The sequence below is a fragment of the Antedon mediterranea genome, chromosome 10, assembly GCF_964355755.1.
Source record: "Antedon mediterranea chromosome 10, ecAntMedi1.1, whole genome shotgun sequence".
NCBI lineage: Eukaryota > Metazoa > Echinodermata > Crinoidea > Comatulida > Antedonidae > Antedon > Antedon mediterranea.
Window position 1 is genome coordinate 2,347,004 of NC_092679.1, and position 24,609 is coordinate 2,371,612.

The 24,609-nt window shown below is 32.5% G+C and overlaps 4 protein-coding genes across 4 annotated transcripts; 3 read left to right on the forward strand and 1 right to left on the reverse strand.

Moving 5' to 3' along the window:
• Nucleotides 1-1,623: 1,623 nt before the first annotated feature.
• On the forward strand, nucleotides 1,624-5,722 carry LOC140060686 (uncharacterized). Its single transcript, XM_072106999.1, has 4 exons — nucleotides 1,624-3,127; nucleotides 3,759-3,920; nucleotides 4,037-4,156; nucleotides 5,702-5,722. The coding sequence occupies exons 1-4, from the start codon at nucleotides 3,011-3,013 to the stop codon at nucleotides 5,705-5,707; spliced, it is 405 nt and encodes a 134-aa protein (XP_071963100.1). The 5' UTR covers nucleotides 1,624-3,010; the 3' UTR covers nucleotides 5,708-5,722.
• Nucleotides 5,723-7,972: 2,250 nt separating this feature from the next.
• On the forward strand, nucleotides 7,973-13,177 carry LOC140060605 (uncharacterized). Its single transcript, XM_072106886.1, has 4 exons — nucleotides 7,973-8,154; nucleotides 8,445-8,693; nucleotides 9,280-9,472; nucleotides 10,021-13,177. The coding sequence occupies exons 1-4, from the start codon at nucleotides 7,975-7,977 to the stop codon at nucleotides 10,458-10,460; spliced, it is 1,062 nt and encodes a 353-aa protein (XP_071962987.1). The 5' UTR covers nucleotides 7,973-7,974; the 3' UTR covers nucleotides 10,461-13,177.
• On the reverse strand, nucleotides 13,123-16,946 carry LOC140060604 (uncharacterized). The gene is made up of 7 exons (XM_072106885.1): nucleotides 16,800-16,946; nucleotides 16,270-16,395; nucleotides 16,006-16,067; nucleotides 15,666-15,775; nucleotides 15,396-15,524; nucleotides 14,354-15,186; nucleotides 13,123-13,733 (listed from the first exon to the last, which is right to left on the reverse strand). The coding sequence occupies exons 1-7, from the start codon at nucleotides 16,885-16,887 to the stop codon at nucleotides 13,597-13,599; spliced, it is 1,485 nt and encodes a 494-aa protein (XP_071962986.1). The 5' UTR covers nucleotides 16,888-16,946; the 3' UTR covers nucleotides 13,123-13,596.
• Nucleotides 16,947-17,185: 239 nt separating this feature from the next.
• Nucleotides 17,186-24,566, forward strand: LOC140060242 (protein-cysteine N-palmitoyltransferase HHAT-like). Its single transcript, XM_072106375.1, has 12 exons — nucleotides 17,186-17,227; nucleotides 17,675-17,904; nucleotides 18,047-18,114; nucleotides 18,862-18,975; nucleotides 19,335-19,529; nucleotides 19,928-20,137; nucleotides 20,742-20,904; nucleotides 21,524-21,674; nucleotides 21,955-21,990; nucleotides 22,099-22,300; nucleotides 22,702-22,846; nucleotides 23,143-24,566. Exons 2-12 carry the CDS (start codon nucleotides 17,691-17,693, stop codon nucleotides 23,262-23,264), a joined length of 1,620 nt encoding a protein of 539 aa, XP_071962476.1. The 5' UTR covers nucleotides 17,186-17,227; nucleotides 17,675-17,690; the 3' UTR covers nucleotides 23,265-24,566.
• The last annotated feature ends 43 nt before the right edge of the window (nucleotides 24,567-24,609 follow it).

The following is a 24,609-nucleotide window of genomic DNA, read 5'->3' on the forward strand; positions in this document are numbered from 1 at the left end:
GTACCGCCCACAAAATTAACAATGCATTGGGCAGCTGCTGTTATATAGATTAGATAGAGCGTGTCATTGCACTCACTATCCAGGTACCGTAATGGACAAATCTATAACTAGCATTAATATGCTATCTGTCATATTTTCCATGATCTATCATTCTTTTAAATAATCTAGCATAATTGTAACCAAATATACCATAATTTGGTAAAAAACATGATGATAACTTTGAGACATATTTTGTTTTCATCGCTGGCACTGGGTATAACAGCATTAAAAAATGGATTATCCGTAGTATTGATTTATATAGGCGTACCTTCTTGGAAATCAGCTGAAATATTGGTACATCAGGAATACAATGATTGTGATGATTATTGACCGGGCCGGGCTTTGGACGCTACTACTCTAGTAATAGAATAGACCTGGGAGGGCGCGCAAACAGTCGTGACCAGCCGAGCGTAAAAAAAAAAACCCCAAAATAACGAAAACAAATTGCTGTAAAATGTTCTTAATAAGATGCCCTACAATGATTGCAAACAATTATTGTTTTCACCACTAAATCCATTTTTTCGGTGGATTTTAGGTTTATACCATGGAGGTAAAAAATAAATAAATTTATTTTTTACCTCCATGGCCGGTTATACCTCAAGATTGTGCATCGATGCGTGACCACAAACGTCCCACGTCACTCGCGCGCACACACACACAATTCAACACGTCCACGCACCATATATGTGCACAGCAGTCACGATATAGTTACACACCATGAATAGGAAGTTGTCAGATTTACTCTATAAAAGCACTGTACTAGAGTTTTACGGTAAGAACCACGTGGAAATCAAAGCAGATAGTCATAGGCGCATTTTCGGCAGTAAACAATGTCATTCTTTTCTTCTTGTATTTCATAAGAAGAACTTGTCATCACATGCGAATCCTTTCTGCTTTGGTATGGAAACAAAGGATATGAGCAATCCGCGATTTTTTCCATTGGAAATTTGTATCATTTTTAACATAGTATGGATTCCCGCCCTCACACGAGCGGGTACATAAATACTAAAGAAGACTTGATTTAAATACGGTAGAATACATGTCACATTAAAAATAGAATTATGAAAATATATTTTGCAATTATAAAACATTTTATAAAACATATTTAATAACAAACTAGTGGGCGCCAAACTAGTGTACATTCACTTCTACAGAAAATTATTTACCACCATCCAAAATTGTTTTTATGATATAAATTATTATAAAATACATGTTTATTATTGTTTATTAATAATAATAGGATACAGTGCAATGTTAAATTTAATTAATAAAGTAAAATATAGAAATATTGTTGAACTATCTTTGTAAAAACATGTCAACAACAACACGCCTGGTAGTTTGACGCGAACTGTCTATTCTGCAGTTTTTTACTAAATAAATTGCATAAAATAAAAAAAGTTAAATTATATATCCAAATAGCATTTAACATGATGTTAACATGTAGTTTATAACATGAAAACCCTACCGGTGGTCCAGGCTACCGTCACAAAAAGTTATACTGCCCAACGTAATGCGACGCCATACCGCATGGAAAATATTACTGCGGATTGCTCATTCTTTGATGTAAATGTTTATTAATATTATGAATATTTAGGGTCTACTTTACATTTATTCATAGGAATTACCTTTATCAGTGGTATACGATCAGTTAATGGTTCATCCAATTTACAAACAAAATTACAAATAACAAGCTACATAAAAAGTTCTAAATACTAATATTGTACATTTACAGATTTACAGCAAAACAATATGTAAAATATGGTAATTAAATCTATATGTAAATACATAATACTTATTTAGCGCCCTCTAGAGTAAACTAGCATAAATTAATAATTTTCTTGTTTTTTCTCCCTATCCATAGGTTTATCGCAAGTAGCTTGATTGAGGAACGTCATTGCACAATGCATGATGGGAAGGGTTTGGGAGCAAACGTCAAGTCGTGTTCCACCGCTGTATTTCCATAATCACGCATCAAAGCAATGCAAAACATGCCGAAACACAATTTATTCGTTTTAACGGGTGGATCCAAGGAGAAGAAGAAGAATACAATTATTAACAAAGATAGAACATTGGGTTTAGTAAAGCACTTTTTTAGGCACTGGTCCTGTGCACCACTGGTTATATTCATGCAAAATCTATTCTTCTTAGATACTGTATTTTCTGAAATTACACTATACGTCATGCAAGTCATGCGAGTCTTACTTTCTATTTCATTTCAACAATTGAATGATTTGCTGTTGAAAAGTGAGGGGGAAACCCATTCCTAAAAATCCACTAAAAAATATGGGGGGAGGAGGTTGCAATGTCAACCTGGACACTATGTATTTTGATGCTTTGTGTAATGTTGTAAATATAGTCAATTCTCCCAATACTGGAATCTCTGAAAACCATAAACTCTTCCAATACCAGACTTTTCTTGGGAACCAAAAGGTCCCAAATTCATTTTTATCATAAAAAAGAAATTCTGATTACCACACCTTTCCAGGAAGCCAGACATCCAGCCCAAAAGTTTCTGGTATTCGGAGAGTTGACTGATACTAATATAATAATTCAGTACATGTAATAGCTGGCAATTGTCATAAAACTACCAAAGCATGCATTGGTAAATATAGACGTACATTTTGTATCGATATCTATGACATACCATTTCCTACCATTTGTCGATGACAAGTGTATAAAAACAGTTCCTTGTTGTGTAATTCTAACTACTTTCTCTATAGTACGACACTTATGGTTGGTTTAGAATACTCTATAATATGCGGTTCAGTTGGTTTACCGAAAGGAACGTCACGTCGCGTCACCTAACCAACAATTTTATTTATATATAACTTTTGTCAATTTAATTTAGATGCATTGGAAATTTATTTGTGTCATTATAAAAATAGTGTATTTGTAACAATATTTTACTCCAAAAAGTTTAGTATCAGAAAAAAATAATTAGAAATTTATAAAATAATAATAATATTATGATATGGGGTTAGGGGTCTTTCTATCTACAGTAATTCTCCTTGTACTAATTTTCCCTGGCAGTGAAACACAAAAAGAATCTGAACAAAAAATGATTTTCCGAACTATAAGAAATAAGCTGGTAAGTAATTCAATGCAACATATTTGCTAATATTGTATATTGAGTTAAATTCTTGGTTAGAAAAAGGATGGGAAGGATTAGGGTGGATTTTGTCAAAACCTGTTCTCAAAACAGCATGTATGTATTAAACACTTCCTAGTTTTGGAAGTTAAATAGGGGTGACCTCTCACGAATTTAACTCAATATACAATATTAGCTATGTTGCAAATAAGCACTCATTAGAGCCCCCTTCTCACAGTCATGCATGCAAAACAGTTCATAGACTGATATAACCATTACAGTATATAGTTTCCCTGAATTGTATATTTTTTGTAGAAGTGGCTGCACCCCCCCCCCCCCCACCCCACCATTTGGTGAGGGGGCAGGTAAATGGGTTTCACCTTAAGTTATTACCGAGCGAGAGTTGATTCCATTTTTATTTAATTGCCATGATTCAAATTCTTGTATGTGGGCTTGTAAGTTAATATTTATTATTTCAAACACATAAAATATACATGTAAAATTTAACATAAATTTATCTTTTTTTTTTCACAACGATCACCTGTAATTCGCCAAAGTGATGAATTAAATTCTAGTAGTTGTATTTGTTATTCTAACATCTGATTTATCCTTTTTATCTTTCCTATTTTAGAATGCAATGCGTTCGGTCATTTCAATTTCGATGATTTTACTTGATTTATTCTGTCACAACACTGAAGCAGGGCGGAGAATATTTATTTCGTATGAGAACACCTATCGTCAGTTAGCTGGTGTTGGAGAAGATTTTGAATTTAATCGTAATTTCGCGTTTAATGTAAGCATTAAGTATATTTTATTTTGTATAATTTTCGAATAGTAGGCCTATTAATAGAAAGGTGAAACAATTTAGTTGAATACGTATGTATTGTAACAAACAATATTTGTTTACAGATTCTACCAAATACAATTTATGACCGCACAGATGCAGTACTCTTGTGTTTTGAAGAAATTGAAGTTTTTCTGAGAAGAACTGCAGCCAGGCCACCGCACCCATTACAAAACAGAGCTCCTGTAAGTGAATCACTAATCTTGGTAATATGCGGTTTATGGGGTTTTCTCTTTGTAATGCACATGACATCATTTAGTTTCAGTCAATCTATATATGCAGTATCACGATCGTGACTTTTTCAATTCAAAGCAACATTTATTTACTCTTTTCGTATAACAAAATTGATTACAATGTACAATATATAAAAAAAGATTTTAGAAAGAAGAAGGTACAAGCCCAGAAAGATGAAAAACATTTACTAACACAGACAATTAAAAAAAAAAAATAATAAATAAATATAAAATAAATAATTGACAAAAGAATAGTTAATATTTGGAAATAAGGTGACTTTTAAGTTTAGATAAAAATTATTTAATGGAAACAGAGTTTAAGATGGGGAGTGGCAGATCGTTCCAAAAAGTGGGTCCGGAATACCTAATGTTGTGTTGAAAGTGGTTGGTTTTATGGGTTGGAATATGTAATTTTGAACTAATACGGGTATGATGATAATGAATTACAGAATTAGGAGTGAACATGTAGCAAAGATGTTTAAGAAGGTTAGAATTAATAGAAGAAAAGATGAAAGAGCCTTGTTGGGTTAGATTGATACCAAGGACTTTGAGAAGATGAAGCTTAGAAAAAAGATGAGATTAATGAGACAGGGGTGGGGCGCCAGATATAACCCTGATGGCCTTTTTTTGAAGAGTTTGAAGTTTTTTAATATTGGAAGGATAAGAGTTGCACCAGACAATATTGCAATAGTTTAAGATAAGGCAGTAACGCATATCATCATATGAGTGACCCAGTTGATTATAACAACAAACTTCTTGTTTCTCAATCTGCAGACGTCCTGCAGCCCTTCAAAAATGTTTCAAGGCCCAAATTTTAGTACAGGAACACTAGCAATTTAACCCTTTTACTATAGATAGTGATTTTTCTGTATGGAGCTGTATTGATGGCTTATTAACAATAAGTTATGTTTAAATATGCTAATACATATTATATGCTAATAAAACCAAAGTTTAGTATACAACTTGTGCTCATTTAAGCATAACCCATTCTTCAACATTTTACAATTGGCATCATCTCAACTTTGACATCCAAAGAAATGCGCAACATTGAGGTTACTTTTGATCCTTATGGAGTATCACATAGGCCTACAAACACTTGCAAATATGTAAGGTATCATTTCCACAGCATCCTCAACAAAGATGCTACTTCAAACATGTTCATGCATATTCAGTAGTTGCATTGACTTGTGATTACTGCAACCTCTTGGTCTGCCAATGAAACTCAACAAAGTACAACTTCAGTTAGATTTAACAGCCAGACTACCTTACTCAAAACATAGAGATATTATAGTTAACAGTACTATAATATGCTCAAAAGCATGAGAAAATACATATAACTCCAAAGTTTGCATTATCTCCATTGCTGAGAATTTTGAGTAGCTACAGTGCTACACCACATTTGGCGCTTTATAATTCACGATATTATTATTATTATTTCAGCTAAAGCTTAAAATTGATTTATTATAAAGGAAAACATTTTTGTTTTTGTCTTTTTAGAATTAAATGAAGATGAAGATGTTACCCAGAGGAAGAAGAGTTAAGAATTGCCAGTTCAACATGTGACAAACTACACATTTTAATAGTTAACAGTTAAAAAACTTGGATGTCAGTTTCAGAAATTTTAATTGTTGACTTCGTACATATATACAATATATATCTATGTTATAAGAGAGATAGTTTGTACATTCGTGTCAACTTAAGTCGACCTCTAATTGTTTTATGAAAAGCAGGGATGGGATGTTTAATATTTCCCCATTCTTTAAAAATTAAAAAAAAATTTACAAATGTGATTTCACTGTTATATGGCACCTTTTTAAAATGTAAAATACTTACTAATATTATTACTATCTATATATCTAATATGTTTGTATGACGTCATAGTTGTTAGTTCCCAGAATGCTTTATGAAAAAAAGTTACTCGACTCCATCTTGATCTCTAAAGTAGTTTGTTGTGTTATTTCTTTCGCAACTAATAATCGCATTATTATTATTAATGACGATGATGCTGATAATTTCATTGAGTTTGTTCATTATCTAGGTAAAATTCAAATGATTATTAATGACTTTTACAGCAACAAAGTTGTTAATATTGAACATGGACGTTCCTTCCTTTAATGAGTACATGCGAAAATCCACCTATGGTTTCATGCAACGTATGTTGAATAGTGGTAACATCCTTGTTGCTTGTGTTTGCAAACATATGCTCCAAAACTCCAAAATGTATTGTAGATGGAGAAGCATTCTATATACTTAAGTTTAGAGTTTACGATTTTTATTTTTATGTTTATAAGTTTATTAATATGGATGATATTTCCAAAATAAAAAAGAAATTAAAAAAAAAATTATTAACATCACAATTGTTGGTTGGTATAATCTTGGGAAGTCACAGGATAAATTAAAGGAGTTACCCTTGATTTCTCACTATGTCTGAGGTCCAGGCACTGAAGCAATTTAAGGCACCGCACAAATAATATTATATGTCAACTATAAAAAAAATGACTGTGGCTTGGGCAATTAAAGCCTTAATTTCTGTTTATCTCTCTGACAATACTTGATGTAAGATGGTGTATTTCAACAAGTGTACTCATTCGCACCAGAGCACTAATCTACTTCTAAGTATAAGTAGAAGTTGGAGAAGTAAAGTGCTTCTCAGTTTGTCTTCTGATTATTTTATTGTTGCTACCAAATCCCAGGTCATAAGAGTAGTAATGATTTTTACCTTTTAGACCTTAAAACCTATACCTAGGTTTTTTCGACCTAATTTAAGGTCACAGTACATTATGTAAATATACAGTAAATACTATATGGACCTATTGCTTTAAACGGTTAAAAATGTAAAAAAGTCGATTCTAATAATTTAAAGTGGAGTGTACGTCACTAAGGACTTTTCTTTCTGTAATTTACTTCAGTATTAGAACGTCACACATGTATTCCCGTCTCATCATCCCGATCGAACGATACGATTGTTATTGTTAATATTGAATTTTGATGTGTCATACTGTAACTATGCGCGGGTCTCTCCTCTGGTGAAACCTAATGAGATGATTCAGTGAAAAATAAACCACACTTTGTTCTTTAATTTCCCGTAGTTTCTGTGTTATTATTTCTGTATATTCCCGAGCTCTAAATCCAGGTTCCAATGGAATCAACACCATTTCATTTCACAATATTTAGTTGACCAACAACCATAAGTGTAAAATATACAGAAATTAATTGGTCAGGTACTGCTAAAGTAAATTAGATTACTATAACTACAAGAGTCTGCAAATAATATGCACTAATGATTGATTGCAGTTCTCTGAATTTATACCTTGTCCCCTAATCCCCTGTTTTTGTCTACATCCATCGATAGACATTGCTTTTAAATATAAATGTAAAACAATCAAACAAGAACCGTGTGAATTGTGATGTTTATTCAACAAGCAAACACAATTTTACATTTACATTACATTCAACAAATTTATTTAGGCCTTTTTAAAAAAAATGAAGATTTTGAATGATAATTTGTCTTAATAAATTAGATTCAACAATTATTTTGGCAATGGTAAATATTTATGATTGTCGCAAACACAATCAAAACTATTGTGTGGAGTTGGAACCGAATCAAAAAATATATTGAATTGACTCTATCATGGTAACAAAAATGTATCTACGATAACATATTAGGTGGCGCTATTTAAGCTATGATTTCATTTTTATCAAAAAATCAAAATATTCTCAAAACTAAACGTGCCTTCTGGGCCTACGTAGATTTGGTATGGAAAAACAAAATGGATCCGTCGGTGCAGGGTTCTGAAATTGTTCCGTCAACATCTTTATCTTATGAAGAAACGAACGACACAGATGACAACAAAGTATTAGAACAACTAAATTTACTATCATTACCTACAGAAGTTGTGGAGATTATTTTGTCGAATTGTTCGTACTCAGAAATTAGTGAAAAACGTCTAGTAAGTTGTGATTAAGTTTAGCTTTTTTAGGCCTAGCTAGGTGGCTTGTAGGCTACTGACACTGCAATGTTGTGTTGTATGTCCGTGTGCCCCGATGGTCTGTTCCCCTGTATTTTCGCCAAAGCATAGGCCTAGGATCTTAATTTTTGAAATAATTAATACAAGTGTGTGTGTTTAAATAATTTAATTTTGATGAATAAATTAATAATAATTATATTTTAGTAACAATTTATTAATATCAAATTAATAATATGTATATTTTTTTAGGATTTTTTTTCTTCATTTTTCAGGTATGCAAGTTTTTCAATCAAGTTTGTCAAAATGTATTAAACCAAGGTTTACATCAGGTTATGCGATACCACAACCAATGCTCGCGTAAACTAAAGGCATTGCTCCCCCGACGCGAATCGGAGCGGCGCAACCATGCGCTTTCACGACACTGTGACATTCTGTCAGCTATTGAAACAAGAATGTCATTGTTATCAATGACCTACTCTAAGTACATTGACCTCCGTCTATGTTGCTTCATTCCAGGAAAGGTAAATAACGTGACCTCACATCAAAAAAGTATGAAACGCAAAAAGTGCAAACTGCAAACGAAGCGAATGGATAAAAATACTATAAAATATTTACTTCCCATTTTTTAAAAAGAAATAGTTGTCCAAGAAGACTTTAAAATGAATGATATTAGACAATAAATATCAAAAATAATAAAAAATAAGTTTACCATCCAACTTATCTTATTCTTATTTATTCTTAAATTGAAAACTACCTCCTCCCTATTACAAAGACCTTCCTTACAGAGTGCCCAGTACACAACTCAAATAACATAAGTTTTCACAGTAATCTCATCTTAAAATAATCAAAATTAATTAATTAGAGAGTTCTCTTTTTAGATACAAAATATAAAAATTAATAGAATTTAACTAAAAAACATCTCTCACGACGCTTGATTGTTTCATTTCTATATTCAGTATATAAATAAAAATAGGAATTTTCCAAAGCGATCAGAATTGTTGTTTATATTAATTTGGGCATTAAATAAAAGTTGCTTGGCATTTCCTTCTCCATTTACTCCTTTATGTTTCATCAAATTTTCTTAAATCACAAATATTTTTCTTAAAGGTAATCGATGAAGTCTATTATGTGTTACGATATTTACAATCAACCGAGTCGCCCCCTAGAGCCCATGAGCTTCTTCAAGAACTCCGGGATATCTCGTCAATGGCGATGGAACATTTTGATGAAAAAATTGTTCCCGGTCTGAAGAAGTCACTCCTGCCACGCGAATCACCGGTGCAAACTTTTAGTAGCTCAGGTAAGTTATATAGTGTAGCTTAAAGAACGGCATACTGTAGTAGGGTTTTTGCAGGAGAACTTTAACGCTATTTCCCAACATGCAACACGCAAGCTCTGCCCACTTTGTAAACAAATACATCTGCGCGTGCTGCACAAGCATTACAAACAACTTTAGGTGCTTTAGCTATGTTTGTCGAAAACCTTATTTCTAAAAAATAGCATCAATGAAAAACGTTAACCGAAGGGTAACGAAACATGGAAAAATCATTACAAAACAAAAATGTTTTTAATTAAGTCAAACAATAAGAATTGTTCATCGAAATTTTCTATTTATCAGCCAATATGCATGATTAAACAAGCCTAGCTAGCCCCAGTATCTAGGCCCGATGTATTCCATGATTTGTTATAATATGAACGTCGGAATTATTGTTCATTCCTGATGATGATCAAATAAAGATCGAAACGTCATGGCTTGCCTCTCATATAACACTATTCAATGTTATTTAAACATAATCAGTGCATCTATTGGTTTTGATGTTTAACATTATACATTATATCCTTGTTTAGGAGTGCGAATGACAGGAGATAGCAATTCATCTGACATAGGTGTCGACCGTTACCAACAATCTATACATAAAATTCAGTCGAAACAAAGGTACACCATGACAAGCGTTGTTATGCTAAAGAAAGAACTACAAAACTGTAAAACTCAACTTGCGGAGGAACGACGCAAGGTCGAAGAACAGGGTCGTACGGTAGCCCAACAGGGTCTCCTTATAGCGGAGTTATCAACGGCAAATGGCGTCTTAGAACGCAAACTTTTAGAGCAACAGAGTAAACAGGTGCAATACGATCAAATGTTTGAGGATTTGTCAGCAAAAGTGGCCATGTTGGATGAAAGGACTGGCGACAATAAAGATACGTGCAGTAGAAAACGAACTCATAGAGAAGTTCAGAGTACTAGCTCAAAGTCAGACATGTTTGCAAAGAAGATCAGAAAAAAATGATCGTAGGAAAACAGAACGGAAATATTCTTTCATTTTGAATGGTATAATTTATAATATATTATAAAATATCAGCCTTTGTAACAACATTAAAGATGTATTGTTCCCCAAAAACATGAAAAATTAAGATTCTACAAAATTGGACAAACATTTTTTTTTTTCAGGGGGATAATATATCTTTAATAATAACCCCACTTATTTTTTATCGGCGGTAAAGCAGAATAAATAAGTAAGTAATACTTTAATAAAAGTAAACATTTTAATTAAATAATGATATTAAATTATTTATGTCTATCAACAACGTCCCACTTAGAAAGCAGAGCCCTTAAATATTAAGTATTCAACTTAACATAACAAATATTTTTATTTGTATTTCCCTTCAATTGTATTCAAATTTTCCTAATAGCTTAAGTGTGAATGGTGAATACGGCCACGTCATGTTTATTCTTTGACTTTATTATTTATTATTACAATGTATTGTATTTAAAACAATTATTTGTTTTTAAGAAAACAATTTGAACTATGATGAGTCTAGAAATTTAAACAAAATGTAAATATCATGTATAGAATATTGGTCACATAGCAATCATTGAGTTGCTTTTTATAGTACTGTATGTTATATTTTTTTTAGGAAAAGTTCCTTGATGGAAATCAGGATCAGAAAGAAGTGTTGTGTCCTCTAAAGCTCTGTCTACACTATCAAAGTAGTTTGACAAAAAAAGTGTGATGTGCCCAAATATAGTAGTGATATACACAAATATGGTAGTGATATGACATCATCATTCCCATATATGGGCACATCAAGTTGTTTTGTCACATAACGTTTGATAGTGTAGACAGAGATTAAGAATGTTGCATGTTCTCCTAAATTGAACTAATCACTTAAGTAGCTTATAATTTAGGTTGTATGATGTCATAATCAGATCAGATTCATAAACTAAACATTTAAAAAAATTGTATTTTTATTTGTTCATTGGTAAACCATATGATGGTTGTATCATATTAACTAAATATAAAATAGGCATGGGTTCAAACTTGTGATGTGCCCATATATGGACATGATGATGTCATATCACTACCATATTTGGGCACATCACACATTTTTGTCAAACTAGCTTGATAAATGATAGTGTAGACAGAGCTTAAGGCTCGCCTTATTTATAGATCTGGTGGTAGAAAAAATCTTCTTGGATAAGAACTTAAAACTGGAGGTCCAGCAAACACACCTAGCTTAATGTGCACTTTAAAGAACCCAGGTATGGCACTCCTTCCGTAAATTATCCTGCCTTCAAAGATACCCATAGTCTACACGATTTCCAAAATCATCTTCATTTTCAGTTATGCTGTAGTATTTTTGGGATGTGATGTGATGAAAACTAAGATACCTTATATCTAGATCTGATGATGGGTGTCTAAAAACTAAGATCAGAAGACTGGATCATGGCTTGCCTCTCGTTATATGAAGTTACTTTTATGCTATGTTATTTAAAAATAATCAGTGCATCTATTGGTTTCTAGAAGTCTAAGACAACTTAGTTTTCTAGAAAAGAAAGACAGGTTTTAGTATTTTTGTTGTTTAGATTGTTGTTTTTGTTGGTGCTGTAAAGATGATGATTTAACTGTATATACAACTGTACTTATATTTTTCAAATCAAATATTTTACCTCATCATATGATCTTTGTTTTTGTATTTATATTTAGCATTTGAAACTTGTTTCAAATGCTAATCTCTTGTGTATCATATCTATTTTTAGATTTTTTTTCTGTAACTTTCATAGTTGAAAGTTTAAAATGAAAGCTGTACTTGGATACTTGTATATGACCGTGTATAATCCCATCCACTTCTTAAGGTTAAATTTAGACACAAGATTTTGCTAAATACATTGTTAATAACAACCTACTGTAGTGTAAATCAACACAACCTAATTTTGTACCCAGGTCACAGCCAGGGACTGACATTCGATCAGAATATACAGTTTGTATGTACAGCACTTGGAGGTATCAAAACATTAGGTGCTAAATTCAGGATATTATTATTATTTATATAGCTATTTGGGAGAATGATATACTGTGGTTCTTGGTATAATGTGAAATTGGTAGGAACGTAAAACATTATAGTCCTAAAAAAAGTTATGGCAAGAGCGTATCCAATTGATCTCTGTTGTGCATGCGTACAACTCGTGTTGTTCCACTGTACTATGCCGGGGGTGTTATGGAGTCGCTATCCAAATTTGAAACACACCATGAAAAGCTAATAAGGTCTAATGGTAGGATTCCTGCATTACAAGCAGAAGATTCCAGGCTCGAATCTTGGCTGTGTATCTTCTCATTCTCACAATTATCCTCATTTTCACTGTTTATAAATTAAGTAATACCCAGTATGGAGTTTCTCTATGCCTGTAAATTTATGTATAAAAACATGTGATGTGCCCATTTATGGACATGATGTCATATCACTACCATATTTGGGCACATCACACATTGTCAAACTAGTTTGATAGTGTGGACAGAGCTCAAGTATTATTACAGGGTGATGTACAGTATCTTCTTCACAATGTGTGACTGACAACTGCTGTGTGACTGACAACTGCTGTGTGCAAAGAATGTCTCTTGAAATGACAATGAAAACATTTTCAAATAAAAGAAAGAAGAATAAGAAAAAAAATTATGAAGCTTTGATTTTATTTTTTTAATTTAAGTAATAATATTTAATAGTTGAAGCACCAATAGGTAATATACAATTCAATAGAAGTATTTTATTTGAATAACAATTATATGTGTATTTTGTGAAGCATTGTGTTGTTATAGCAAAACATTTGAATGTGGCAACATTACAGTGTATTTTAAACTGAAGTTACTATTACTGTAGCAAATGTGTTTCTTATAGAAAATATAGTAGAGTATGCACTTAACTTACAATATACAATTTTCAAAGCAGTAAGCTAAAACCTAGAATTCGTATTAGAAAGAAAAAAACAATTTAAGTTACAAGCCCTACAGTATAACAAGCGGAAAAAATAAATCAAAACTTTTCTACAAAATATATCACCGTCCAAAAAAGCTGGCATAAATGAGTTTTAAAATGTTATCACGGGAGTACAGTAATTATAATTCTATAAGAATGCATCTTATATTTTTATTAATATCTTTGATTGATTTGGCTCTTACTGGGTTGTTTTTTGTTTTTGCGTCTCTGTAAAGCTAAAAGCCTCTTTTGTTCGATTTGTTCTTGGCTGCATTGTGGATTGTTGTTGTTGTTGTTGGTAGCTGCTAAATCTGCAATGAATGAATACAATGGCTATTAGGAAGAACAGGGTAAAGAACAGGAAGTTACAATAAACAATATCTAATGCTGGTTCACTCAAGATCCAAGTTATATTATCTTTTGAGTTATATTGTTAATTAATAGCCCAATGACCTTTAACCTTTAACCCTCCCACCACCTAGTGCAATGTTTTCCTGTGTCTGAAAAACTAAAATTGATACTGTTAAAGGTTCAGATAGTTACAATAAACAATATTTAATGCTGGTTCACTCAAGATCCAAGTTATATTATCTTTTGAGTTATATTGTTAATTAATAGCCCAATGACCTTTAACCTTTAACCCTCCCACCACCTAGTGCAATGTATTCCTGTGTCTGAAAAACTAAAATTGATACTGTTAAAGGTTCAGATAGTTACATTACTCAATGTTTAATGCTGGTTCACTCAAGATCCAAGTTATATTATCTTTTGGGTTGTATTGTTGATTAATAGCCAGCCCAATGACCTCTAACCTTTAACCCCTCCCACCACCTAGTGAAATGTTTCTTGTGTCTGAAAAACTGAACAATTCATTGATTTCAAATTTATACTGTTTTTGGTTCAGAACGGCCGAAATGTTATTTTAACTTACCAAAGTTTTCAGGTTTTTGAACAGTAATTCTATTCCGGGTCATTGACCTGGTTACAGGTGAACATAGCTTCTGGAATGCTAATTGCTTGCTACCACCTGGATTAAAACCACTTGGACATTTGACATCATTTGTTGTCTTGAAATGCTTCTCATCTGCTCGACTACTAGGTTTTATCTCAACCTGCTCACTAGACTTGAACCTAAAACATTTACGAGTTGGTACAACGCGGTTTGACCTCTGACCTGCAGGTTTATCTACCTTGGTATCTTTACAAGCAACACTATCAAATACAGAATCCAACTCGTTGTCATCCAAATCATCCCACAATTCATTGTTCTCATCAACAACAGGAGACAAATTATTTGGGCTGACATCAATTTCTTCCGATTTTACCCGAACCGTTTTCTGAAATGTTCCATGGAGTTGTCGGGGCTTGAGTGGAATTGTTGGAACATTGCAAACCGGTTTATTTTCAGTTTTCTCAGAAACTAAATTATTTGTCCTCTTAGGTTTAAACTTATTACTGGATACGTTTCCCCCACCTTTCATTTTCCGCGTGACAGGAGTTTTATCGCTTGGAAGATTAAGAATTATAGGTTGTATTTTCTGCGTTTTTTCATTGTTAATCTGTGAGCAGATGACTTGCTCAATTTGTGTGGCCTGTTGAAGAATTGATTCGTCTTCAAACCACTCGTCTTGACCCCAAAGTTCACTACTACCAGTACTACCATTCAAACTTCTTTTCCGGTTGATAAAATTAATGGTTTTTTCCTCATTTGGCGTTGATGTTCTACAAAATATGGATTCTGGAATTTCATGGGGTACATTGGATCTGTTAGAAGAAAATATAGATATAGAGCAATTACATTAATTTTGTCTTTAGCTACTGGAACAATCTTTCCATCATTTTAAGCCAGCTTAAAGAGCTCAGACCAATTACTAAATTACCTTAATATTATTTTGTCTCTAGCTACTGGATCAACCTGTTTGTTTTCCATCCTTTAAGCCAACTTACAGGGCTCAGACCAATTACTAAATTACCTTAATTTCATTTTGTCTCTAGCTACTGGACTATCCTGTCTGTTCTCCATCATTTTAGCCAGCTTACAAAGCTCAGACGAAAACACATCAGACTTTAGATGACCAATTTTACTCCTCGGTTTTCGTACTCTGCAAAATTAAACAAGATTAAGGGTGATCAGAGATATAACCTAATCATTCTTTCACAAAAACATTTATAAATTCAACTTGGTGTAGAATGGTTTGCGGAAGTGCACTGAACTTTATTTTCGTTGTGCTGGTATTACTTACTTCACTTTACGGTGAGTACTAGATGATTTGAAATTATCTGTAACGTCATGACCTCTTTCCATCCATAATCCAAGTAGTGGTGGTAATTTTTGCTCAACATTAACAGCATTCTAAATTTAAACGACATTGTATTAATAATCATTTATTTTAGACTTTTGAGAACTTAAGCGCTGTCTTCACTATCCAACTAATTTGACAAAAAAATGATAGCGATATACCCAAATAATTATGGTAGTGATATTACATTGTCCATATATGGGCACATTAAATTTTTTTGTCACATAAAGTTTGATGTGTAGACAGAGCTTTATACATGACCTAAAATTTAAATGATACACACCTCGGCTGGAACTAACTTGATGAACTGAGCGATGTCAGAAACCTCTTGTCTGCCTTGGGTTCCTTTATAAATAATAAGTAAAACAAGACATGGGATACAGTACAAATGTGATGTGCCCATATATGGACACAATGATGTCATCACTACCATATTTGTGGGCACATAACACTTTATTGAAGGACTTTCAAGAATTGATTGATGGGTTGAACTTGGGAAATAAATTAGGGTTATCTGCCCACCGTATCAAAATTATTATTTTCATACTTAGTCGCATCGGTAGATGTTGAGTTGGAGAACAGTTGTCCCAAATAATATCTTTATCAGCATCAATACTTGAGTTGTTTGGACTTGGTGTGCCTATGAATGATGTAGCCATCGGGCTAATTGCATCTGTAAGAAAGATACATCATTCATAAATAAAAATAGTAAATAAAAAACAAAAAATCATCATCATGCATGTGGACGGCACTCCTAAGTCCTACGTACTATTCTAGAGGCCCTAGCTAGCTATGCTATATTATTACTACTATAGTTACTATACTACTACTACTAGTACTAGCTAGTAAGTAGGGCAGTTTACAATGTACCTATTATATAGAGCCTGGTAGTAGCCTATAATTTCTATGAGTAGGCCTACGTACGACAGTCGGAGTCAGGCCTACCTTTCACTAGGCCTATTCTATTCTATATACTACACAAGGTCTTCTAAAGTAACAAAAAAAACAAGGCAGGGTAGGGCCTCCTCTAGTCTATAGTAGTAGGCCTAGCTTTTTGTTTTAAAATAGTGCAGAAACCCCAGTTCCGTCGAGTTCTTCTAATTGGTGTTTTATCAGCAGTACGTTTTCTTTTTTTCTTCATAGGATACATAGATGTAAGACTCATCTGGACGGTTTTACATGACTAATTTGTTATAAATCACAAAATTCACATTTTTCAATCATCCCGCCATGTTTTTATGAACTTACAAAAAACTATTTCCAAATAAGTTATTTATGTTGCATCACTAAAATAAATAAACTTATTTTCTTGCTTCTAAAATTGTATTTAACAATAAAAAATATACATAGTTGATATCGTTATTTTTTTTTATAAAACTATATTTTATTAATAATCTTAAAACAAAGTGAGTATAACAATTTAATTGCCGACTAAAAATAATGTTGTTTTTTGTGATCGCTGTGTGTGTACTGTGTAGGGCTAGCGTTTTGTTTAATTTTAAAACGTATATATTGGTGATATTTATTGTTTTACCTAATTTATTCATTTAATAATCTCTCCCTGTTATTCTATTCAGTTGTTGTAGCATTCCATGATATCTCTTTTTCTAGGCCTATATTATTATTAGAGTAGGGTTAGCCTAGGCCTAGTTAAGTTAGGGACAGCCAGCCAGGCCGGTCCCTGGTGTTTTGGGCAGGGACGTTTCACCCTAGGACGTTTCGGCCCGAAATAAATACATTTTTGTGATAATAATTATTATGACATTTTGAAAGATGGTTAGGCTTAATAATAAATTGGATTGCATTTTTAAAATAAAAATTGAGAATTTCCTAATACAATAGTAATACAACCAAACAATAAGTATTAATACTAGTAATAGGCCTACTCTAACTAATAATGAGTAGTAAAAATGAGTTGATTATTTGGTTCTCTCGTATGTCCATATTTTCAGATTTATTGAATGAGTCATGGAATCCAAACGACGCAAACAAACAACGCAACCTCAAAACAAGAAAACCAATGAACTAACAAGAAATTCAAAGACTGTCCCATCCTCACACGAAGTTGGTAAAAGAAAAGATGAAATTGCAGTGCTTCCTAGGCTGGAAGTAGGCTTCTATTGTCTGTTCATAGCAGTAATGATGTACATTGTTATGAATGAACTACACCAACAATCAAAAGGTATATACAGTGAAAATGTTAACTTTATCTATCGGTGCATTGCCTGTGCATCTGTATTTAAAATACATAAAATAATCTATATTTAAAGAATTGAATGAATTTCTTTAAAACAAAATTTAACATAACATTTATTTTTGTTTAGCCTACTTCTTTAACTTGAAGAGATACAATTTTGAAGATGGTTGGTCAATTCTTGGCATATTAAAAAAAGTAGGTATAAATTTGTACTGTAATATAGGAACATGACCTATCATTCATTTTTACATGAGTGATGAGTACTATGACTAAATTTCCAGAAACATGTAATTTGTAATAACTCTTTAAATGGACCCACACACAAAAACATTAAAGATATAGTGTCCACTCTAAAAAAAAAAGATTTTTTACCTCCACCAAGGAGGTATATGTAATCGATCGCGTGTGTTTGTTTGTCTGTTTGTTTGTTTGTTAGCAGGATTACTCAAAAAGTAAAATACAAGAAGAAGATTCAAATTCACTTGTTTGATTTTCGCGTTGCTGTTCTATTGTTAGTCAACTGAAGCTATTTGTTAATTGAAAGGCTTGTTACATACCATTACTCCAAACTCGCATACACATGCTTGTAGTGAAATTAGCCAAAATCACAAACAGCATTAAGACACACACAAATATATATTTTTTCCCAGAGAAATTTTATGTAGGAGAATTTTACAGTAGGTAGAGGTATGCACTCTCAGCATTCTAGTTTTAAATGTTTTTGTTGAATATGCCATATTTTAATGTCACGAAACACTGGACTCTGGAACTGTGCCATAACAGGTGTGAAAGAATCTCCGTGTGAAAGACCCTTTAACCAGGCTGACTTTCATGGTTGCTTGCAGTTATAATGCTAGGTGAAAGTGCTGTTTATTGGCATTTTATATTCCTTTTAATCTGAAGGATATTTTAAAATCTGACACCGTATTGTTCTTCTTGCAGGATAGTTCTGATAAAGAGTGGAAGCATTTCATAAGTCTGTTTAATCCAGTCAACATGCTCGGTATTGCTGGTTATGTTGTACTATCTCACATCATGCAGCAGAATCTTCCTCAGGTAATACACATTCACATAGTCACGATTCTTCAAAAAATAAATTGTTTAAAAAATAATGCATATTACTTTAGAAACATTAAAACAGGTCATTCCGTGTTATAAATGTACATTTATGGTTAATTATGATAAAAAGAGAGAATTAATGCACTACCTAAGTAACCTAATATCAGTCTGCGCGCAATGTATTCAGGTATTTATAGCGGGCGGCTGAAATGATTAGAATCGACTTATTTTTCACACGTTTAACGGTTTAGAGACAACAAAAAATATCGTATTTCTATATAAAAAGTAGTGTTTGAGCTTAAATTAGGTGGAATAAATGTAGGTCTAGTGTCTATAAATTGTTTTCACTTTTTCAGCATAAACAATGGAGTCTATTTGTATACAGTATAGTATGCTATCTTGTTGCCCTTAGCCTACCAACTCTGCTTCTTATATGTGCACATGTCATCGCCATGTTCATCTTGGCAAAAACGCAGAGCGTGTATGTCATATGGGCTGGCGTCATCTTCCAGATTTCAACATTGAATTATACATTTTTGATGTCTCCCATTGTAAGTATTGCGTCTGATTTGTCGTTTTTCTTTAAAGCTCTGTCTACTCTATAAACTAGTTTGACAAAAAAAGCTTGATGTGCCCAAATATGGTAGTGATATGCCCAAATATAATAGTGATATATGATGACATCATGTCCAAATTGGCTGAACTTGATTAGTTTTAACTATTTTTTAGCCCTTCCTTTGATATAATTATTATTATTTGTATGTTACAATGTTTATAATTTATATTTATGGGTAAAAAAATGAAAATATAGGCACATTTTTGTCACATAAAGTTTGGTAGTGTAGGACAGAGCTTTTGGAGAATTATGTTGGTCTTTAAAAAAAAGTAATGGATGGGAAAAGCAGACCAATCGGAACCTTGTAAAATTTTCTATTTTTATTTTTTTCAGCTAAAGTACTTCAAAAGTGATGACTACTACATCATGGTTATTATTGTTGCCATGGCAAGTGTACGCAGTATGAGTTTTGGACTTGAATATTGTAAGGAGTCTGCTCAAGCCAATCAGAAATACTCTTTCTTCAATTATCTTGTCTATTTGTTCTACTTACCAACATTTATAACTGGTCCACTGATGTCGTATGAACAATTTTATCAGCAGGTACTAAATATAAATTTTGTTGTGTTTTTTGTAATATTACATCAACAACACCCAGGTCCAAGACCTGTCAAGTTGTTGGAGTTGTGGCTTAGTGTTTATGATGCTTGGCTACAAATCCCAGGGGCCTGGGTTCGAGTCCTGTCAGTGTAAGGATTTTTCTAATGACAAATTACAACTCCACTCCCAATAACTTTGTTTATGTAGAGCATCTTGTTTATATGTTTGTCTTGTGAATGGGATTGCCACCTTTAAGAAGGATAGTGAATGAATTCGCTTACGGTTATCCTTGGCAATTTGCCTTAATATATAAACAAAACAAACTACAATTGTCCTCTCCCTCGTTCCATTTACACGTCTTATAATAGAAGTTGAATAGTGGCACTGTAGGATGGTCGTAAACATGTTTCCCTCCAATTTCACAGGCATAGGTTCAGTTAAATTTCATAGCAAAGAGCCCTATTGAAACAAGCTCTTGAGTTTATAGGATTATCCTCATGCTCTCATCCTGTCATTTATATATATTTGTAATATTGTATGTGATGAATGAGCAACAAATAAAAAACAAACAAACAAGGCATATATTCAAGTCTCTATTCTTTTTCAGTACATTTCATCACCAGTGATCCACAGATACAGCAATATTTTAAAAGAGTTCTTCTACTATATATTTTGGGCAGTATTTCTAGAACTGATTCTCCATTTTTTATACTTTTCTGCATTTCATAATGAACGATCTGTTTTAATGTCAATTTCACCGATGGCAGTTGGTAAGTATGAAACTCTTAGCTCTGTCTACACTATCAAACTAATTTGATAAAAAAAGTGTGATGTGCCTAAATATGGTAATGATATATGCCCAAATATTGTAGTGATAATGCCATCATCATGTCCATCCTGTATATGGGCACATCACATTTGTTTGTCACATAAAGTTTGATAGTGTAGACAGAGCTTTACAATTACACACATGTACTGTTTCTATTTACTGTAACACCATGTAAAAGAATTTATTTAGTTGCTAACTAATAAATAATAATAATATGTCATTCTTATATAGCGCTTCATGCAGATAACCTCTAAGCGCTTCACATTATTACCCCCGGTTATTTTTTGATCACACATGAATGGAAACGTACTCCCATAATGCAGTCTTAGTACAGTTGTGTTTTGACCTTACCAGGTACCCATTTGTGCACCTGGGTGGAGAGAGGCAAACGTAAGTTAAACTCTGTCTACACTATGAAACTTGTTTGACAAAAAAGTGTGTTGTTCCCAAATATGGTAGTGATATGCCCAAATATGATAGTGATATGACATCATGATGTCTATATACTGTATGTCTTGCCTAAGGATAGCTACTAACTCATATCTCCTTTTCATAAATAGGTGCATCAGCTTTGTGTCATCTGTACTTCTTTCAAATCAAGTATGTTGTAATTTACGGCCTTTCAAGAACTCTAGCTCTAGTTGACGGCGTTGAAGCACCCAAGCCGCCTAACTGTATAATGGCTATGTATCAATATAGCGATATGTGGAGGTAAATATTGTATTTATGCTTAGTTTTTTGGAGGAAGTGTAGAGGATTTATATAGGTAGGTAAAACAACTACAACAACAAATAGTCTAGGACCTGGGTAAGATATGTGCATTTAATTTAGGAGAGAATCCTGTTTGCAATCTGAAAATTAAAGGCTCAATTTCTGTGACGTAATCAGTCAGTTTATCATTTACCAAACCTCCAGTAGGATAACAATTTGTTTCTTTTAAAATATGTATTTTAGGTTTTAATAACTTATGCATAGTTGATTTTTTTTTCAGGTATTTTGATAGAGGACTTCATCATATACTTATGAAGTAAGAAAATATTTTAACACCTTTTTCACAAATCTGTTTTTTTTTCTTCAAGTTCTAACTTCCAATCTCATAACAAAGTTGCTACAATCTATTTCTTTTTTTAATTAGGTACATTTATTTTCCGTTTGGTGGTTCAAAACATGGTATCATACGTCAATTACTTGGTGCGTTTGTGTGTTTTCTATATGTGTGTTATTGGCATGGCTTCAACCGTAATTACTGCTATTGGGCGTTCTTTAATTGGATGGGCATAGTCTTTGAATCTGTTGTCATTATAGTTACGTCAACTGAGTCTTTTAATAACTTTATGGTAAGAATAAATTAATTTAATATTCTTTTTTTCATAATATTACCATTTATGAATGAGCGAATATGTTCCCACCCCCTAATTTAGGCTAAAGAGTGAAAAGTATTTGATAATATATAAATTTACTGTTTATACAATCCTGATATAAAATAATTTTGTATCAGGCCCCCTCAGTCACATACAGTACCTGATTGTTTTGGGGTACTGCATATCTTTCCTGAAGAGATAAATAAAACATTGGAAAAACTAAACCTTTTTTGTTTTTGTAGGTATAATCCCATCTTCACCAAATTTTGAATCAGGCCCCTTGGTCACATATTGATATCTAATTTTGTTGATCTTTCTTTCAAATAGAAATAGAGAAAAATAAAACATTTGAAAATAAACTTTTCTTATTTTTGTAGAACTCTTTGTTTTCTCGTGCAATGCAGCGTCGCTTGAGTGCTTTTTGCTGGACGCCAATCTACGTTTGTCTAAGTTTATCAAACATTGTGTTTCTAGCAGGAACAAGGACTACTTATATCTATTTTGAGAGGCTTATATTAAGTGGTTAGTTTATTATTTATTTGTAATAAGTTACCCTTTTTTTTCTCTATCTTTGTAAAATATGGTTTGCACGGAAATCAAAATGTTGATATAAAGTTTGTGGTACACCACATGTGTATAGTTCTATAAAGACGTTTAGATCAATATATTTTGATCATCATGTTTGTACCAAGCTGCAGCAGGGCTTAAGCTTATCACCATATTTGGGCATATTGTATTACTACCATATTTAGGCATATTGTATCACTACCATATTTGGGCATATCACACTTTTTATATTATTTGTTTGCTTTTTTCAGATTTTCCTCGTAACTGCTGCTTTATGTGGCTTTTGTACTACATGACGATACAGCTCATTAAAGAATGCCACTTACAATTTGGCAAAAAGTATCTTTGTGAGAAAAACTACAGGATCGCATGACTTAAATTTCATTGATTCAGAATATAAGTTTTATTAAGTAAGAAAGTAATATTTTACTACAAATAAAAGTAATACCTGATGTGGAATGTTGTGCTGGAATGAAGTTGTGCTTGTATTCCAATCTCAAGATTCGAGTTCAATCCTGACCTAGTGCCAGGGTTGAAACTCACGACTATTTCAACTCCACTCCCTAAGCATCAAGACTTACATTTATAAGCATGATAAATTTAGTTTATCCATCCTGTAATTGGTGAAAAAGAAGAATACTACTCGGATCCACTCCATGTGCTTTTTGTGAACCAGTAATTAAGTAACTAATTTGATACATTCCAATATATTGTTTTTATACATAGTACAGTAATATTATAAATGTATGTACTTAAGTATGATGCTATAATAAATGTACTGTACTGTAATTTGAAAATTTTTAATATAATTAGGAACAATTTAGTTTTGAAATAAAATATTTGTTCATCTATATTTTATAGAATATTAATTAATGAATATGTATTTTGTTTAAGTGATGTTCACAGTTTTATAATAAAAAATGTGTCCAATTATAAACGCAATATAACTAATAATGATACCATGGTATTTGATCACACTCATTGTAATTGAATCTATCAAGATTATTTTGCAATATGAGCAGCTTTAGAGCAACTTTACAATTCTGGAAGCATCATGATTAAAAAGCGATAAAATAATAATATTAGGAGTTGTCATGGTTACAGCAGGCTTCCAATTTTCATACTATAATACCACAAGCTTGATTTCTTAATGTAAGTTTATCATGCGGAAACACGCAATGACGCAACACATGTGCATACGTAATAGGTAATTTGACCAATCACAAGGCATGGCGCAAACATTTAAAACATATTTTGTGCATTATGCTATTTTAAAGAAAATTCAGTGATGGGTTTATAGGCAATTGGACTCTATGCACAATGCATATTGTTTTAAATTTGCTGGAAATTAAGTACAGGAATATAATTATGATATATTGTCCCCCATTTTTGTTGCATTTGGTTTTTTTTTAAGTCAACCATCCCCCCATTTGTTTGGAAGTCAATGTGTTTTTTTATGTTAATTGTAACCTTTTTTATTATATAACCGAAATCATGTTTTACTTATTAATATTATTTTTATAGCTTTATAAAAAAAATAAAAAATGGCCTATTCAAAGTTTGATTTCATTTTTGTTTTTCATGTTTTGAGGAACAATAATACATTTTATTTATAAAAGACAACGTAATATTTAAAGTAGAGTACCTACCACCAAACTTTAATAATAAAAGTACGAATTATACTTGGCGTTGAGGGCGCAAATAACATTTCCTTTGCA

Excerpts from the sequence above, each read along its gene's own strand:
- LOC140060686 (XM_072106999.1), top strand. The coding sequence starts at position 3,011 with ATGGGGTTAGGGGTCTTTCTATCTACAGTAATTCTCCTTGTACTAATT. Across the intron at positions 3,128-3,758 it reads GAACTATAAGAAATAAGCTG|AATGCAATGCGTTCGGTCAT; the intron begins GTAAGTAATTCA and ends TTCCTATTTTAG. Across the intron at positions 3,921-4,036 it reads ATCGTAATTTCGCGTTTAAT|ATTCTACCAAATACAATTTA; the intron begins GTAAGCATTAAG and ends ATTTGTTTACAG.
- LOC140060605 (XM_072106886.1), top strand. The coding sequence starts at position 7,975 with ATGGATCCGTCGGTGCAGGGTTCTGAAATTGTTCCGTCAACATCTTTA. Across the intron at positions 8,155-8,444 it reads AAATTAGTGAAAAACGTCTA|GTATGCAAGTTTTTCAATCA; the intron begins GTAAGTTGTGAT and ends TTCATTTTTCAG. Across the intron at positions 8,694-9,279 it reads GTTGCTTCATTCCAGGAAAG|GTAATCGATGAAGTCTATTA; the intron begins GTAAATAACGTG and ends TTTTTCTTAAAG.
- LOC140060604 (XM_072106885.1), bottom strand. The coding sequence starts at position 16,887 with ATGAGTCTTACATCTATGTATCCTATGAAGAAAAAAAGAAAACGTACT. Across the intron at positions 16,396-16,799 it reads AAGAACTCGACGGAACTGGG|ATGCAATTAGCCCGATGGCT; the intron begins GTTTCTGCACTA and ends TCTTTCTTACAG. Across the intron at positions 15,525-15,665 it reads AGTACTCACCGTAAAGTGAA|AGTACGAAAACCGAGGAGTA; the intron begins GTAAGTAATACC and ends TTAATTTTGCAG.
- LOC140060242 (XM_072106375.1), top strand. The coding sequence starts at position 17,691 with ATGGAATCCAAACGACGCAAACAAACAACGCAACCTCAAAACAAGAAA. Across the intron at positions 19,530-19,927 it reads CATTTTTGATGTCTCCCATT|CTAAAGTACTTCAAAAGTGA; the intron begins GTAAGTATTGCG and ends TATTTTTTTCAG. Across the intron at positions 20,905-21,523 it reads AATTTCACCGATGGCAGTTG|GTGCATCAGCTTTGTGTCAT; the intron begins GTAAGTATGAAA and ends TTTCATAAATAG.